The following is a 17,143-nucleotide window of genomic DNA, read 5'->3' on the forward strand; positions in this document are numbered from 1 at the left end:
TGGAACAGTTTGGCTAGAGACATGGCTAGTTCGGGAGCACTATAGCCGAGGTGTTGTCAGGTAAGTGTGCTCAGCTGTTTCTAGACATCACTTGGAGAGAACTGAATCTGCTGAAAACTGGCCTCTGTGATGGTGCACATCTCAGGAGGAGGTGGAGATGGATCATCCACTCAATACCTCTGACTGAAGGTGATCGGAAAAGCTTGAGGCTTGCCTTTTGCACTGATATTTTGGGCTCTGCTACCATTGAGGATGGGGATGTTTTTGGAGCTGCTTTCTCCAGTTAGTTGTTTAATTGTCCACCGACATTCTTGGCTGCATATGGCAAGAGCTTTGATCTGATCTGTTGGTTGTGGAATTGCCTAGTTCTGTTCATGCTGTTTTGACATGCATGCATGTCGCCCTGTTTTGCATGCAGGTTGGTACATCATTTTTAGGATGGGCTGGCTAGGTCAGTAGTGGAGCTACGAGCCACCTTTGACAATGAACATTGATGATCCTCACCCAGCTATCCTCAGTATTTTGTCCAAATGCTGTTCAATATGAGTTCATCAGCTGAAGACAGGCAGTAGGTGGGAATCAGCAAGATATTCCTTTGCCTTCATGGGATCCTGGAGACTCCCAAGGCCACTCTCTCTTTGACTGTACGCTACTGTGTTGCAACCTCTGATGGATCTATCCTCCTGCTGGGATAGGACACACTAGATAACAGCCTCCCCGAACAGGTGCCGGAATCTGGCGACTAGGGGCTTTTCACAGTAACTTCATTTGAAGCCTATTTGTGACAATAAGCGATTTTCATTTCATTTCATAATGATGGCTGGAAGGTGGGATTTGGTGACACTGACTATGCCAAGCTGTTGCTTGACTAGTCTGTGGGGAAAGCTCTCTGTTATAACCTGCCTGCTTACCATTGGCTGGGGACTAATGACAATCCCACAATCCTGTGGGAGTATGAGCTTCCCCAATGAGGGGGGGGGAGGGGGGGGGGCGGAGAAATCATTAGCAGACTCCCTGTATCAATAAGGCTGGCCAGTTTGGAACTACAGGAAGGAGTAAGCAGCAAGTGAGGTTGCTGCTGTTGTGTATATATATGTTATTGTAAATAAATGTTATTTCTTAGTATCCTTGAAACTCGTGCTGGATTCTTCGTGGCCCTCACAAAACTGGCGACGAGGGTTAAAGTGAATAGCTGTCTGCTGAAGCCACCTCCCTGGATTTTTGTTGGATACAGGTTGGAAGTTGTTTTCTATTAAACCATGCCTCTGTTCGGACGTTTGGATGTTTTTGATGCTGCGCTGGAAAGCTGGAACCAGTATGCACAACGGATGCGTTACTATTTCCGGGCAAACAATATCACCGAAAATGAGTGCCAGGTGGTCATATTGCTCACCGCCTGCGGCCCGCATACATTTGGGGTGATTAGGAGCCTTATGTACCCAGCTGCGCCGGACACCAAAACGTTTGAGGAACTTGCAAATTTAGTGGGGCAGCATTTTAACCCAGCCCCGTCCACGATAGTCCAACGTTACCGGTTTAATACCGCTGAGAGGACCCCAGGAGAATCCCTTGCCGACTTTCTATCCAGGCTACGCAGGATTGCAGAGTACTGTGACTATGGTGAGACCTTGTCAGAAATGTTACGCGACCGTTTGGTTTGCGCTATTAACAATGCAGCCACCCAGAGAAAGTTGTTAGCTCAGCCAACATTGACTTTTCAACAGGCCATTCAAATAGCATTGCCCTGAGAGAGTGCAGAACGAGGTGATACAGGGAATGGAAGTGCATGCCTTGGGGCGCAACCCCTTCCGTCCGAAAACGTCCCCCCGCACTCCTGCGGTACCTTGGGCGAGACGATGTCCGGATCGACGCCAGTGGCTGTCGGACATTCCTCCCCGAAGGGAGCCTTCTCCAGAGCCAATGGATGAGGAGCCATGTCCGTGTCGGACTTGTAGGCGCCGACCCCGTCGCGTACGCCGGTCCTGGATGCGCTAGAGGCGCCGTTGATCCGACCGAAACTGGGACCAGCCCAGGAGCGTACCTTCCATGTGGATGCACCTATGGCGACTACTCCTGAGGACGTTGAGACGGAGGACGACTGCCTACAGCTGCATTGTGTGGCAGCTCCCCGTGTGGCCCCCATTAAGGTGACAGTACGGGTCAATGGTCACCTGCTTGAAATGGGGTTGGACACTGGCGCAGCGGTCTCCGTGATCGCCCAGAGGACATTCGACCGCATCAAGCTGGGTATACAGACATTAACCGACACACAGGCCAGGTTGGCCACCTACACGGGGGAACCATTGGACATCACAGGAACTACGATGACCCCTGTTGTTTATGGATGCCAGGAGGGGCGTTTCCCACTTATCGTGGTGCGCGGCCATGGGCCCAGCCTGTTGGGTCGGGACTGGTTGCGCCATTTGCGGTTGCAGTGGCAGCACATCCTCCAAACAGTTTCTGGAGAGTTGACTGAGGTGCTAGGACGATACCCAGATGTATTCCAGCCTAGTTTGGGGAAAATAAAAGGGGCCGTAGCCCGTATCCAAGTCGAACCAGGAGCCACGCCGCACTATCTCCGGGCGCGCCCGATGCCTTACGCCTTGCTCGAGAAGGTAGAAGGGGAGCTCACTCGTTTGGAAACTTTGGGTATTATCAGGCCCGTCTGTTTCGCTGACTTGGCAGCACTAATTGTACCTGTAATGAAGCCAGATGCCACAGTTCACTTGTGTGGCGATTATAAACTTACAGTGAATACGGCTTCCCGACTCGACCGATATCCAATGCCTTGCATAGAGGATCTCTACGCAAAGCTTGCAGGCGGACTCTCATTCACAAAATTAGATATGAGTCACGCCTACCTGCAGTTGGAACTGGATCCTGCCTCCATACCATATGTAACGATTAATCCACCGGGGCCTGTATGAATATACACGTTTGCCCTTTGGAGTATCCTCTGCCTGCGCAATTTTTCAATGCGTTATGGAGGGCATTTTGAGAGGTTTACCGCGTGTCGCTGTCTACTTAGATGACGTTTTGATCACAGGGACATCGGAGCAGGAACATTTGGAAAATCTGGAGGCTGTCCTTAGACGCTTTTCGGAGGCTGGAGTCCGTTTACGTCGCACAAAGTGCGTTTTTCAGGCGAAGGAAGTAGTCTACCTTATCGGGTGGACCGCGAAGGTTTGCACCCCGTCACAGAGAAGGTGCGCGCGATTCAACAGGCCCTCGCCCCGACTGACACTTCGCATCTTCGTTCTTTTCTTGGCCTCGTAAACTATTACAGGAAGTTCCTCCCCAATCTGGCAACTACGCTGGCCCTGTTGCATCTTCTGCTGAAGAAAAGTCACACCTGGGTTTGGGGTCAGCCGCAAGAAACCGCTTTCCGGCAGGTAAAACAACAATTGTCATCGTCTGGGTTACTAACCCACTATGATCCTGGAAAGCCTTTGCTCGTCACATGTGATGCATCCCCGTATGGCATTGGGGCTGTCCTGTCCCACAAGATGGAGAACGGGGCCGAGCGGCCGATAGCTTTCGCCTCCCGCACATTGACTGCAGCGGAAAAAAAGTACGCACATATCGAGAAGGAGGGCCTGGCAGTGGTCTTTGCAGTGAAACGTTTCCACCAGTACGTGTATGGCCGCCACTTCACTATCGTGACTGATCATTAGCCTCTGCTGGGACTTTTCAGAGAGGATAAGCCAATACCGCCCATTGCTTCCGCACAGATCCAGCGCTGGGCTTTGTTGCTCGCTGCATACGAATATTCTCTGGAGCACAAACCAGGAACGCAGATAGCGAATGCTGACGCACTGAGCCGATTGCCTTTATTGACCGGACCCATGTCGACCCCCACGACCGGTGAGGTGGTTGCAACCCTAAATTTTATGGACACCTTGCTTGTCACGGCATCACAGATCCGTAAGTGGACCCAGACGGAGCCAGTCCTGTCAAAGGTTCGACACATAGTCCTGTATGGTGGGCAGCATAGACAGCTCCCAGGCGCGTTGCGGGCATTTTCCTCCAAGCTGTCAGATTTCAGCGTGGAAGACGGCATCCTCTTGTGGGGGACGCGTGTGATTGTCCCGGAAAAAGGACAGGAGCTAATACTAAGAGACTTGCACAATGGGCATCCAGGTGACACCAAAATGAAAATGTTAGCCCGGAGTTATGTTTGGTGGCCAGGCCTCGACACCGACATTGAGAAGGTGGCCCAAAGCTGCTCCATTTGTCAGGAGCATCAGAAGCTTCCGCCGGCCGCGCCCCTACATCACTGGGAATGGAGCGGCCTTGGGCGCGCTTGCATGCGGATTTCGCCAGCCCTTTTTCAAGGGTCCATGTTCCTTTTATTCATCGACGCCCAGTCTAAATGGCTAGAGGTGCATAAGATGCTAGGCACAACGTCCTGCGCAACAATTGAGAAGATGCATTTGTCTTTTAGTCCACATGGCCTCCCCGAGGTGCTGGTCACGGATAACAGCACTCCATTCACCAGTGAGGAGTTTGCGAGGTTCATGAAGATGAATGGCATACGCCATATCCGCACTGCCCCTTACCACCCGGCTTCAAATGGGTTGGCGGAGCGAGCAGTGCAGACATTCAAACGAGGCCTAAAGAAGCAGTCTTCCGGGTCAATGGACACGAGACTGGCTCATTTTTTGTTCTCTTATAGAACAAGCCCCCATGCGGTGACTGGGGTAGCTCCCGCAGAACTCCTAATGGGCCGGAGACTTCGCACCCGCCTTAGTATGGTTTTCCCGGACATTGGCACAAAAGTACGCCGCACACAAGAACGGCAGGGACAGGGTTTTTCTCGGCATCGGCCAATTCGACAGTTTGCACCCAGTGACCTAGTGTTCGTTCGCAATTTTGCTGGGGGTGCCCAGTGGGTCCCTGGCGTAATCTTTTGCCATACGGGCCCTATATCTTACCAGGTGCAAGCCCAAGGCCGTCTACAGCGCAAACTTGTAGACCATGTTTGGTCCAGATTCCCCGCCCCCGGAGATCATTTCTACAGCCGCAGAGACCAGAGTCAATGGAAAGTAGTCCTTACAATCTTCCTCTGGTTCCTCACTCAAAGCCTGCGCAGGTCGTTACAGAACCGCGTGGAGATAGAGACGCCAAGATGACAGAGGCAGCAGACTCTGCCTCCGAGATGGAGACACAGGACGCATCAGAGGGGGAATCTTTGGGCCCACGGGCCGTGGATGTTCAACCGTTACGCCGTTCATCACGGAAGCGCCGGTCTCCATCTTGTTACACGCCGCCCGATCCAGCGCCTCGTGCAAATGGTGTCCGGCCTGCGGCAAAACGAGTCCGACGCCCTCCTTCGCCAGGGTCTTCAGTGGATTCCTTGGACTTTTGGGGGGGGGGGTGTTATAACCTGCCTGCTTACAGTCCCCTGCCTGCCTGCTGGGGACTAATGAGAATCCCACAATCCTGTGGGAGTATGAGCTTCCCCAATGAGCGGGGGCGGAGAAATCATTAGCAGACTCCCTGTATCAATAAGGCTGGCCAGTTTGGAACTAGAGGAAGGAGTAAGCAGCAAGTGAGGTTGCTGCTGTTGTGTGTATATATGTTATTGTAAATAAATGTTATTTCTTAGTATCCTTGAAACTCGTGCTGGATTCTTCGTGGCCCTCACAAAACTCTCCCATTTGAATCACACTTTCCGAGAAACTGGTATGGACGGCTCTGCAGGGCCATGGACTGGATATCCAGTAATGAGGCGCACATATATTCCCCAGCTGCCACGGTGGGGTTTGAACACGTCTCCAGATGATTAGTCCAGGCCTCTGGATCACTAGTAACATAACCACAATAACCACCCTTCTAATCACATCACACCATCCAGAAGGATAGCCCACCACCTGTATAACAATCGAAAGAGAAAATGCTGGAAAATCTCAGCAGGTCTGGCAGCATCTGTAGGGAGAGAAAAGAGCTAACGTTTCGAGTCCGATGACTCTTTGTCAAAGCTAACAGACAGGGAAAGTGGGAAATGTTCTAATCTATATAACAATCATCGATACTTCAGTCGTGGTTTGCTGACCAATTAATAGGTTATGTCTTTCAGGATTTCTCTGTCACTCTCTTACCTGAGGACTCCCACTTCATTCTTAAAGGCTTGTAGTTGTTGAGGGGTCGGGGCTGTAACATTCAGCATCTTCACTGCAACATCACCTGTGAACAAATAGCATTTATAGCACGTGCACAACAACTGAACATGGTAACACTGACGGCAACGAATGGTTACCACAGCCACCAAAATACCACCAGAGCTAGCCTGAAAAGACAATCTAAGGAAAGATATTCTTGCCTTTGAAGGAAGTACAACAAACGTTCACTCAATTAATTCCTGGGTGGAGGGATTGACCGGAGGAAAAATTAAACAGGCTGGGCCTTTAATCTCTGGAGTTTAGAAGAATAAGAGGTGATCACATTCAAACATATAAAATGCTTACAGGTTTCGACTGGGTAGACGCAGGAAGGATCTTTCTCCCTGGCTGGGGGAGTCCAGAACCAGAGTCTCAAAATAAGGGGCAGATCAATTAGGACTGCAGGAACTGTTACAGAGTCTATAGAATCCTGGAAGATGACCACCAATGCGCCATTATTTCTAGAGCCACTTCCTTAAATATAATAATAATCTTTATTAGTATCACAAGTAGGCTTACATTAACACTGCAATGAAGTACTGTAAAAATCCCCTAGGCACACTGGGATGTAGATAAATCCCAGGGCCTGATAATCTGCATCCTAGAGTACTTAAGGAAGTGGCTGCATATTGGAGGGTAGCTAATGTAACTCCACCATTTAAAAAGGGAGATAGAGGGAAAATAGAGAATTAGAACAGTATGTCTGACATTAGTAGTGGGGAAAATTCAAGAATCCATTGACAAAACTTTATAGCAGAGCACTTAGGAAACAGTAGCAGGATTGGACAGTCAGCATGGATTTATGAAGGGGAAATCATGCTTGACAATTCTACTGGAATTTTTCGAGGATGCAACTCGTAGTGTTGACGAGGGGAAGCCAGTGGATGTAGTTTATTTGGGTTTTCAGAAGGTTTTTGACAACGTCCCGCATAAGAGAATAGTGTGTAAAACTAAAGCGCATGGGATTAGTGTATTGAGATGGTTAGAAAACTGGTTGGCAGATGTGGCAATGCTCCAGGAGACACATCTGAATGTCACAGATCAGATGAGATTAAGGAAGGGTTGGGTTGGTCAGGTGTTCCACTCAGGGCTGGACTCAAAGACCAGGGGGGTAGCAATTCTGATCCCGGACCTTGAGCCACAACTTGGTCATGGGAGGGGACTTTAATATGGTCATTGAACCTCAATTGGATTGCTCAAAATCCAGGACAGGGAAGAGGCTGGCAGCAGCAAGGGAGTTGAAGGGCTTTATGGAAAAGATGGGGGGTGTAGACCCCTGGAGGTTTACACGGCCGAGGGTAAAGGAGTTTTCCTTCTTCTCCCACGTTCACAAAGTTTATTCCCGTATTGATTTTTTTGTTCTGGGCAGGGCGTTGATCCCAAAGGTGACGGGGACGGAATACTCGGCGATTACAGTTTCGGACCATGCCCCGCACTGGGTAAATTTGTGGCTTGGGGAGGAGAGAGGACAGCGCCCGCTGTGGAGGCTGGATGTGGGATTGTTAGCGGACAAGGAGGTTTGCGGGCGGGTGAATAAGAGTATCCAGAACTATTTGGAGACAAACAACACGGGAGAGGTTTTGGCAGCGACGGTCTGGGAAGCCCTGAAGGCAGTTATTAGAGGGGAACTTGTATTGATCCGGTCCCATAGAGAAAAGAGGGAAAGGGCAGAGAGGGAGAGATTGGTGGAAGAGATACTCCGAGTGGATAGGAAATATGCGGAGGCCCCGGATGCAGGACTCCTGAGGGAGCGGCGCAAGCTTCAGGCGGAGTTTGAATTGTTGACCACAGGGAAAGCGGTAGAACAGTTGAGGAAGGCTCGGGGTGCGGTGTATGAATATGGGGGGGAAGGCAAGCAGGATGCTGGCACACCAGCTAAGGAAGAGAGAGGAGGCCAGGGAGATTGTGGGAGTAAAGAATAAGGAGGGCAACTTGGTCTCAGACGCGGTGGGGGTGAATGAAGTTTTTAAAGAATTCTACAGGATACTATATGAATCAGAACCCCCGGCGGGCGCGGAAGGGATGATGCAATTTCTGGACCAGTTGAGGTTCCCGAGCGTGGAGGAGGGTCTGGTGGAGGGGCTGGGGGCGCCGATCGAGATAGAAGAAATTATTAACGGGCTGGAGGGCATGCAGTCGGGCAAAGCTCCGGGGCCGGATGGAGCATCGGATCTTACTCTGTGCGGATGATCTCCTCCTGTATATCTCGGACCCACTGGAGGGGATGGGGGAGGTCATGCTGATCTTAAGGGAATTTGGCAGTTTCTCCGGGTATAAATTGAAAGTGGGGAAGAGCGAGCTGTTTGTGATCCAGGCAAAAGGAGAAGAGTCTGAGGGAGCTGCCGCTGAGGAGGGGAGAGAAGAACCTTCATTACCTGGGTATACAGGTGGCCCGGAAGTGGGATTTGTTGCATCAGTTTAATCTGACTCGGCTGGTGAAACAAATGGAAGGGGACTTTAAAAGATGGGTCATGCTCCCGCTGTCACTGGTGGGGAGGGTACAGACCATGAAAGTGACGGTCCTCCCCAGGTTCTTATTTGTATTCCAGTGCCTTCCCATCTTCATCCCCAAGGCCTTTTTTAAACGGGTTAATAAGATCATCTCGGGATTTATGTGGGCGAACAAAGAGAGAGCAGTCGGGAGGAGGATGGGCTGGCGCTGCCGAACTTTTGCAACTACTACTGGGCGGCCAACATTGCCATGATCAGGAAGTGGGTATTGGGGGAGGGGTTGGCATGGGAGCAGCTGGAGGTGGCGTCATGCAAAGGCGCCAGTTTGGGAGCGCTGGTAACGACACCTCTGCCGTTCTCGCCAGCCCGCTACTCCACAAGTCCGGTGGTGGTGGCGACACTGAAGGTCTGGGGTCAGTGGAGGAGACACAAGAGGGTGGAAGACACGTCGGTCTGGACCACAATATGTAATAACCACAGGTTCCAGCCGGGTAGGATGGATAGCGGGTTCCAGAGCTGGCAGAGGTCGGGTATTGGAAGGATGGGTGACCTGTTTGTAGATGGGAGCTTTCCCAGCCTGCAGGTGCTGGAGGACAAATTTAAATTGCCGCCAGGAACGGCTTTAGGTATCTACAAGTGCGGGCCTTCCTGAGGAAGCAGGTGGTGGCCTTCCCGCTGCTGCCGCCACAAGGGATACAAGATAGAGTAGTTTCCGGTACCTGGTTGGGGAGGGGAAGGTGTCGGATATCTACCAGGAGCTGTTGGAGGCAGAGGAAACCCCGGTGGAGGAGCTTAAAGGCAAGTGGGGGAGGAGTTAGGAGGGGAGTTAGAGCCGGGACTGTGGGCGGAAGCCCTAAGTAGGGTCAGTTCCACCTCGTCATGTGTCAGGCTCAGTCTAATCCAGTTTAAGGTGGTCCACCGGGCACACATGACGGCGGCGTGGATGAGCAAGTTTTTTGGGGTGGAAGACAGATGTGCGAGGTGTGCGGGGAGCCCAGCAAACCATGTCCATATGTTTTGGGCATGCCCGAAGCTTGAAGGGTTCTGGCAGGGGTTTGCCAAGGCAATGTCCAAGGTGCTAGGAACACGGGTGGTGCCGAGTCCAGAGGTGGCGATCTTTGGGGTGTCAGAAGACCCGGGAGTTCAGGGAGTGAAAAAGGCCGACGTCTTGGCCTTTGCCTCCCTGGTAGCCCAGAGACGGATCTTGTTAACGTGGAGGGACTCAAAGCCCCCAAGTGTAGAGACCTGGGTTAGGGACATGGCTGGGTTTCTCAGTCTTGAGAAAATAAAGTTTGCCTGAAGAGGGTCAACGTTAGGGTTCTCTCGGAGGTGGCAGCCGTTCGTCGACTTTCTTGGGGAAATTTAATTTAAAATGTCGGCGGTACATAGAACATAGAAAATACAGCACAGAACAGGCCCTTCGCCCCACGATGTTGTGCCGAACCTTTGTCCTAGATTAATCATAGATTATCATTGAATTTACAGTGCAGAAGGAGGCCATTCGGACCCCTGAGTCTGCACCAGCTCTTGGAAAGAGCACCCCACCCAAACTCAACACCTCCACCCAACACCAAGGGCAATTTGGACACTAAGGGCAATTTATCATGGCCAATCCACCTACCCTGCACATCTTTGGACTGTGGGAGGAAACCGGAGCACCCGGAGGAAACCCACGCAGACACGGGGAGGACGTGCAGACACCCCACAGACAGTGACCCAAGCCGGAATCGAACCTGGGACCCTGGAGCTGTGAAGCAATTGTGCTATCCACAATGCTACCGTGCTGCCCTTAAGAACAAATAAATCTACACTATATCATTTTACCGTAATCCATGTACCTATCCAATAGCTGCTTGAAGGTCCCTAATGTTTCCGATTCAACTACTTCCACAGGCAGTGCATTCCATGCCCCCACTACTCTCTGGGTAAAGAACCTACCTCTGATATCCCTCCTATATCTTCCACCTTTCACCTTAAATTTATGTCCCCTTGTAATGGTTTGTTCCACCCGGGGAAAAAGTCTCTGACTGTCTACTCTATCTATTCCCCTGATCATCTTATAAACCTCTATCAAGTCGCCCCTCATCCTTCTCCGTTCTAATGAGAAAAGGCCTAGCACCCTCAACCTTTCCTCGTAAGACCTACTCTCCATTCCAGGTAACATCCTGGTAAATCTTCTTTGCACCTTTTCCAAAGCTTCCACATCCTTCCTAAAATGAGGTGACCAGAACTGTACACAGTACTCCAAATGTGGCCTTACCAAAGTTTTGTACAGCTGCATCATCACCTCACGGCTCTCAAATTCAATCCCTCTGTTAATGAACGCGAGCACACCATAGGCCTTCTTCACAGCTCTATCCACTTGAGTGGCAACTTTCAAAGATGTATGAACATAGACCCCAAGATCTCTCTGCTCCTCCACATTGCCAAGAACTCTACCGTTAACCCTGTATTCCGCATTCATATTTGTCCTTCCAAAATGGACAACCTCACACTTTTCAGGGTTAAACTCCATCCGCCACTTCTCAGCCCAGCTCTGCATCCTATCTATGTCTCTTTGCAGCGGACAACAGCCCTCCTTACTATCCACAACTCCACCAATCTTCGTATCGTCTGCAAATTTACTGACCCACCCTTCAACTCCCTCATCCAAGTCATTAATGAAAATCACAAACAGCAGAGGACCCAGAACTGATCCCTGCGGTACACCACTGGTAACTGGGATCCAAGCTGAATATTTGCCATCCACCACCACTCTCTGACTTCTATCGGTTAGCCAGTTCGTTATCCAACTGGCCAAATTTCCCACTATCCCATGCCTCCTTACTTTCTGCAGAAGCCTACCATGGGGAACCTTATCAAATGCCTTACTAAAATCCATGTACACCACATTTACCTTCATCCACATGCTTGGTCACCTCCTCAAAGAATTCAATAAGATTTGTAAGGCAAGACCTACCCCTCACAAATCCGTGCTGACTATCCCTAATCAAGCAGTGTCTCTCCAGATGCTCAGAAATCCTATCCTTCAGTACCCTTTCCATTACTTTGCCTACCACCGAAGTAAGACTAACTGGCCTGTAATTCCCAGGGTTATCCCTAGTCCCTTTTTTGAACAGGGGCACGACATTCGCCACTCTCCAATCCCCTGGTACCACCCCTGTTGACAGTGAGGACGAAAAGATCATTGCCAACGGCTCTGCAATTTCATCTCTTGCTTCCCATAGAATCCTTGGATATATCCCGTCAGGCCCGGGGGACTTTTCTATCCTCAAGTTTTTCAAAATGCCCAACACATCTTCCTTCCTAACAAGTATTTCCTCAAGCTTCCCAGTCTGTTTCACACTGTCCTCTCCAACAATATCGCCCCTCTCATTTGTAAATACAGAAGAAAAGTACTCGTTCAAGACCTCTCCTATCTCTTCAGACTCAATACACAATCTCCCGCTACTGTCCTTGATCGGACCTACCCTCGCTCTAGTCATTCTCATATTTCTCACATATGTGTAAAAGGCCTTGGGGTTTTCCTTGATCCTACCCGCCAAAGATTGTTCATGCCCTCTCTTAGCTCTCCTAATCCCTTTCTTCAGTTCCCTCCTGGCTATCTTGTATCCCTCCAATGCCCTGTCTGAACCTTGTTTCCTCAGCCTTACATAAGTCTCCTTTTTCCTCTTAACAAGACATTCAACCTCTCTTGTCAACCATGGTTCCCTCACTCGACCATCTCTTCCCTGCCTGACAGGGACATACATATCAAGGACACGTAGTACCTGCTCCTTGAACAAGTTCCACATTTCACTTGTGTCCTTCCCTGACAGCCTATGTTCCCAACTTATGCACTTCAATTCTTGTCTGACAACATCGTATTTACCCTTCCCCCAATTGTAAACCTTGCCCTGTTGCACGCACCTATCCCTCTCCATTACTAAAGTGAAAGTCACAGAATTGTGGTCACTATCTCCAAAATGCTCCCCCACTAACAAATCTATCACTTGCCCTGGTTCATTACCAAGTACTAAATCCAATATTGCCCCTCCTCTGGTCGGACAATCTACATACTGTGTTAGAAAAGCTTCCTGGACACATTGCACAAACACCACCCCATCCAAACTATTTGATCTAAAGAGTTTCCACTCAATGTTTGGGAAGTTAAAGTCGCCCATGACTACTACCCTGTGACTTCGGCACCTTTCCAAAATCTGTTTCACAATCTGTTCCTCCACATCTCTGCTACTATTGGGGGGCCTATAGAAAACTCCTAACAAGGTGACTGCTCCTTTCCTATTTCTGACTTCAACCCACACTACCTCAGTAGGCTGATACTCCTCGAACTGCCTTTCTGCAGCTGTTATACTATCTCTAATTAACAATGCCACGCCCCCACCTCTTTTACCACCCTCCCTAATCTTATTGAAACATCTATAACCAGGGACCTCCAACAACCATTTCTGCCCCTCTTCTATCCAAGTTTCCGTGATGGCCACCACATCGTAGTCCCAAGTACCGATCCATGCCTTAAGTTCACCCACCTTATTCCTGATGCTTCTTGCATTGAAGTATGCACACTTCAACCCATCTCCGTGCCTGCAAGTACTCTCCTTTGTCAGTGTTCCCTTCCCCACTGCCTCATTACACGCTTTGGCGTCCTGAATATCGGCTACCTTAGTTGCTGGACTTCAAATCCGGTTCCCATTCCCCTGCCAAATTAGTTTAAACCCTCCCGAAGAGTACTAGAAAACCTCCCTCCCAGGATATTGGTGCCCCTCTGGTTCAGATGCAACCCGTCCTGCTTGTACAGGTCCCACCTTCCCCAGAATGCGCTCCAATTATCCAAATATCTGAAGCCCTCCCTCCTACACCATTCCTGCAGCCACGTGTTCAACTGCACTCTCTCCCTATTCCTAGCAGCTTTCCGGGCGGCGGGGGGGGGGGAGGAGAGTGTGTGTTTGTTTGTTTTTTGTTATTCTCGATGGTCTGCGAAGACAGAGCCGTTCGGGGAATTATCTATTTTTGCACTATTGTTTAACGCTGATTGTTCTTTTTCTGTTTTTGTTATAAAATTTTACAAATACTCCAATAAAAATATATTTTTTTTTTTAAAAGAAGAAAACTGGTTGGCAAACAGGAAACAAAGGGTAGGAATTAATGAGTCTTTTTCAAATTGACAGGCAGTGGGGTACTGGAGGGATCGGTGCTAGGACCTCAGATATGCACAATATATATTAATGATTTAGATGAGGGGAAAAAATATACTATATCCAGATTTGCAGATGTCACAACGTTGGGTGGGAGGGTGAGCTATGAGGAGGATGCAGAGATCCTTCAATGTGATTAGGACAAGTTGAGTGGGCAAATTATTGGCAGATGCAGTATAATTTGGATAAATGCAAGGTTATCCACTTTGGGAGCAAAAACAGGAAGACAGATTGTCTGACTGGCCTTAAATTGGGAGAAGGGAAGGCAATGAAACCTGGGTGTCCTCGTACACCAGTTACTGAAGGTAGGCATGCAGGTACAGCAGGTGTTAAGAAGGCAAATGGAATGAATTTGGCCTTCATGCGAGTGGATTCGAGTTCAGGAGCAGGGATGTCTTGCTGCATTTGTACAGGGCTTTAGTGAACATAGAACTGTACAGCACAGTGCAGGCCCTTCGGCCCACGATGTTGTGCCAAACTAGTCTGAAACTAAGATCAAATCAACCTACTCCCAATCATTCTAGTGCCTATCCAATAACCGTTTGAAAGTTCCTAAAGTGTCCGACTCCACTACCACAGCTGGGAGTGTGTTCCACGCCACAACCACGCTCTGAGTAAAGAACATACCTCTGACATCCCTCCTATATCTTCCACCATGAACCTTATAGTGATGCCCCCTTGTAACAGCAACATCCACCGAGGAAAAAGTCGCTGAACGTCCATTCTATCTATCCCTCTCATGATCTAATACACCTCAATTAAGTCACCTCTCATCGTCCTTCGCTCCAATGAGAAAAGCCCGAGCTCCATCAACCTTTCCTCATAAGACCTACCGACCAATCCAGGCAGCATCCTGGTAAATCTCCTTTGCACCCTTTCCAATGCTTCCACATCCTTCCTATAATGAGGTGACCAGAACTGCACACAATACTCCAAATGTGGTCTAACCAAGCATAACCTCACAGCTCTTCAACTCAATCCCCCTGTTAATAAATGCTAACACACTATAGGCTTTCTTCACAGCTCTATCCACTTGGGTGGCAACTTTCAGAGATCTATGGACATGAACTCCGAGATCTCTCTGCTCCTCCATATTCTTCCGAACCCTGCCGTTAACCCTGTAATCCGCATTCAAATTGTCCTACCAAAATGAATCACCTCACACTTATCAGGGTTAAACTCCATCTGCCACTTTTCAGCCCAGTACTGCATCCTATCAATGTCTCTTTGCAACCTACAACAGCCCTCCACATTATCCACTACTCCACCAATCTTGGTGTCATCAGCAAATTTACTCACCCAACCTTCAGCCCCCTCCTCCAAGTCACTGATAAAAATCACAAATAGCAGAGGACCCAGCACTGATCCTGATGACTGGGGTCCAGGATGAAAATTTACCATCTACCACCACCCTCTGGCTTCTATGTGATGGCCAGTTACTGATCCAATCGCCCAAATCTCCCTCTATGCCATGCCTCCTTACTTTCTGCATGAGCCGACCATGGGGCACCTTATCAAACACCTTACTAAAATCCATGTATACGACATCAACTGCTCTCCCTTCATTGGGCAGCACAGTAGCATTGCGGATAGCACAATTGCTTCACAGCTCCAGGGTCCCAGGTTCGATTCCGGCTTGGGTCACTGTCTGTGCGGAGTCTGCACATCCTCCTCGTGTGTGCGTGGGTTTCCTCCGGGTGCTCCGGTTTCCTCCCACAGTCCAAAGATGTGCAGGTTAGGTGGATTGGCCATGATAAATTGCCCTTAGTGTCCAAAATTGCCCTTACTGTTGGGTAGGGTTACTGGGATAGGGTGGAGGTGTTGACCTTGGGTAGGTTGCTCTTTCCAAGAGCCGGTGCAGATTCGATGGGCCGAATGGCCTCCTTCTGCACTGTAAATTCTATGATAATCTATGTACTTAGTTACCTCCTTAAAGAATACAATCAAACTTGTGAAGCAAGACTTACCCCTCACAAATCCGTGCTGACCATCCTGGATTAAGCTGTAACTTTCCAAATGATCATAAATTCTATCCCTCAGGACACTTTCCAATAATTTACCTCTGACCGAAGTGAGACTAACCGGCCTATAATTCCCAGGGTTATACCTATTCCCTTTCTTGAACAAGGGGACAACATTCACTTCTCTCCAGTCTTCCGGCACTATTCCTGTAGACAGTGAGGACATAAAGATCAAAGCCAAAGGCTCTGCAATCTCATCCCTCGCCTCCCAAAGAATCCTAGGATATATCCCATCAGGCCCAGGGGACTTGTCTATCCTCAGGCTTCTCAAAATTTCTAACACATCTTCCTTCCGAATATCTACCTCCTCCAGCCTGCCAGCCTGTATCACACTATCCTCCTCAACAACATGGCCCCTCTCCTTTGTGAACGCTGAAGAAAAGCTCATTTAGGGCCTCTCCTATATCTTCAGACTCCATGCACACGTTCCCACTACTGTCCTTGACCGGCCCTAACTTCACCTTGGTCATTCTTTTATTCCTCACATAAGTGTAAAAAGCCTTGGGGTTTTCCTTGATCCTACCCACCAAGGACTTCTCATGGCCCCCCATAGCTCTCCTAAGCCCTTTCTTGAGCTCCTTCCCAGCTATCTTGTACCCCTCAAGTGCCCTAACTGAACCTTGTTTTCTCATCCTTACTTCTTCCTCTTGTCAAGACATTCAACCTCTTTTGTAGACCATGGTTCCCTCACTCAACCATTTCCTCCCTGCCTGATAGGGTCATACTGCATCCTAGCAAATTTACTGACCCAACCTTCAACTCAATCGTCCAAATCATTGATAAAAATCACAAATAGCAGAGGACACGCAGTATTTGCTCCTTGAACAAGCTCCACATCTCAATTGTGCCTATCCCTGACAGTTCCTGTTTCCATCTTGTGCTCCCCAATTCTTGCCTAATCGCATTGTAATTACCCTTCCCCCAGTTATAAACCTTGCGCTGCCGTATGTTCTGATCCCTTTCCATTGCTATAGTGAAAGTCACCGAATTGTGGTCACTATTTCCAAAGTGCTCTCCCACAACCAAATCTAACACTTGGCCCAGTTCATTACCCAGTACCAAATCCAATGTGGCCCCGCCTCTTGTCGGTCTACCCACATATTGTGTGAGGAAACCCTCCTGCACACACTGGATACAAACAGCCCCATCCAAATTATTCGAATTATAGTGGTTCCAATCAATATTTGGAAAGTTAAAGTCACCCATGACAACGACCCTGTGACTACCCCACCTATCCAAAATCTGCATTGCAATCTTTTCCTCCACATCTCTGTTACTGTTTGGGGGCCTATAGAAAACTCCTAACAAAGTGACC

The 17,143-nt window shown here is 49.2% G+C and overlaps 1 protein-coding gene across 4 annotated transcripts in view; it reads right to left on the reverse strand.

Moving 5' to 3' along the window:
• Positions 1-17,143, reverse strand: part of braf (B-Raf proto-oncogene, serine/threonine kinase) — a 202,240-nt gene that overhangs the window by 54,552 nt on the left and 130,545 nt on the right. For all 4 annotated transcript variants that reach the window (XM_072484234.1, XM_072484233.1, XM_072484232.1 and 1 more), the window contains one exon: positions 6,102-6,186. In XM_072484234.1, coding sequence (XP_072340335.1) covers positions 6,102-6,186 — 85 coding nt within the window. The remainder of the gene's footprint in view (positions 1-6,101; positions 6,187-17,143) is intronic.

The sequence above is a fragment of the Scyliorhinus torazame genome, chromosome 19 (genome assembly GCF_047496885.1).
Source record: "Scyliorhinus torazame isolate Kashiwa2021f chromosome 19, sScyTor2.1, whole genome shotgun sequence".
NCBI classification, from domain to species: domain Eukaryota; kingdom Metazoa; phylum Chordata; class Chondrichthyes; order Carcharhiniformes; family Scyliorhinidae; genus Scyliorhinus; species Scyliorhinus torazame.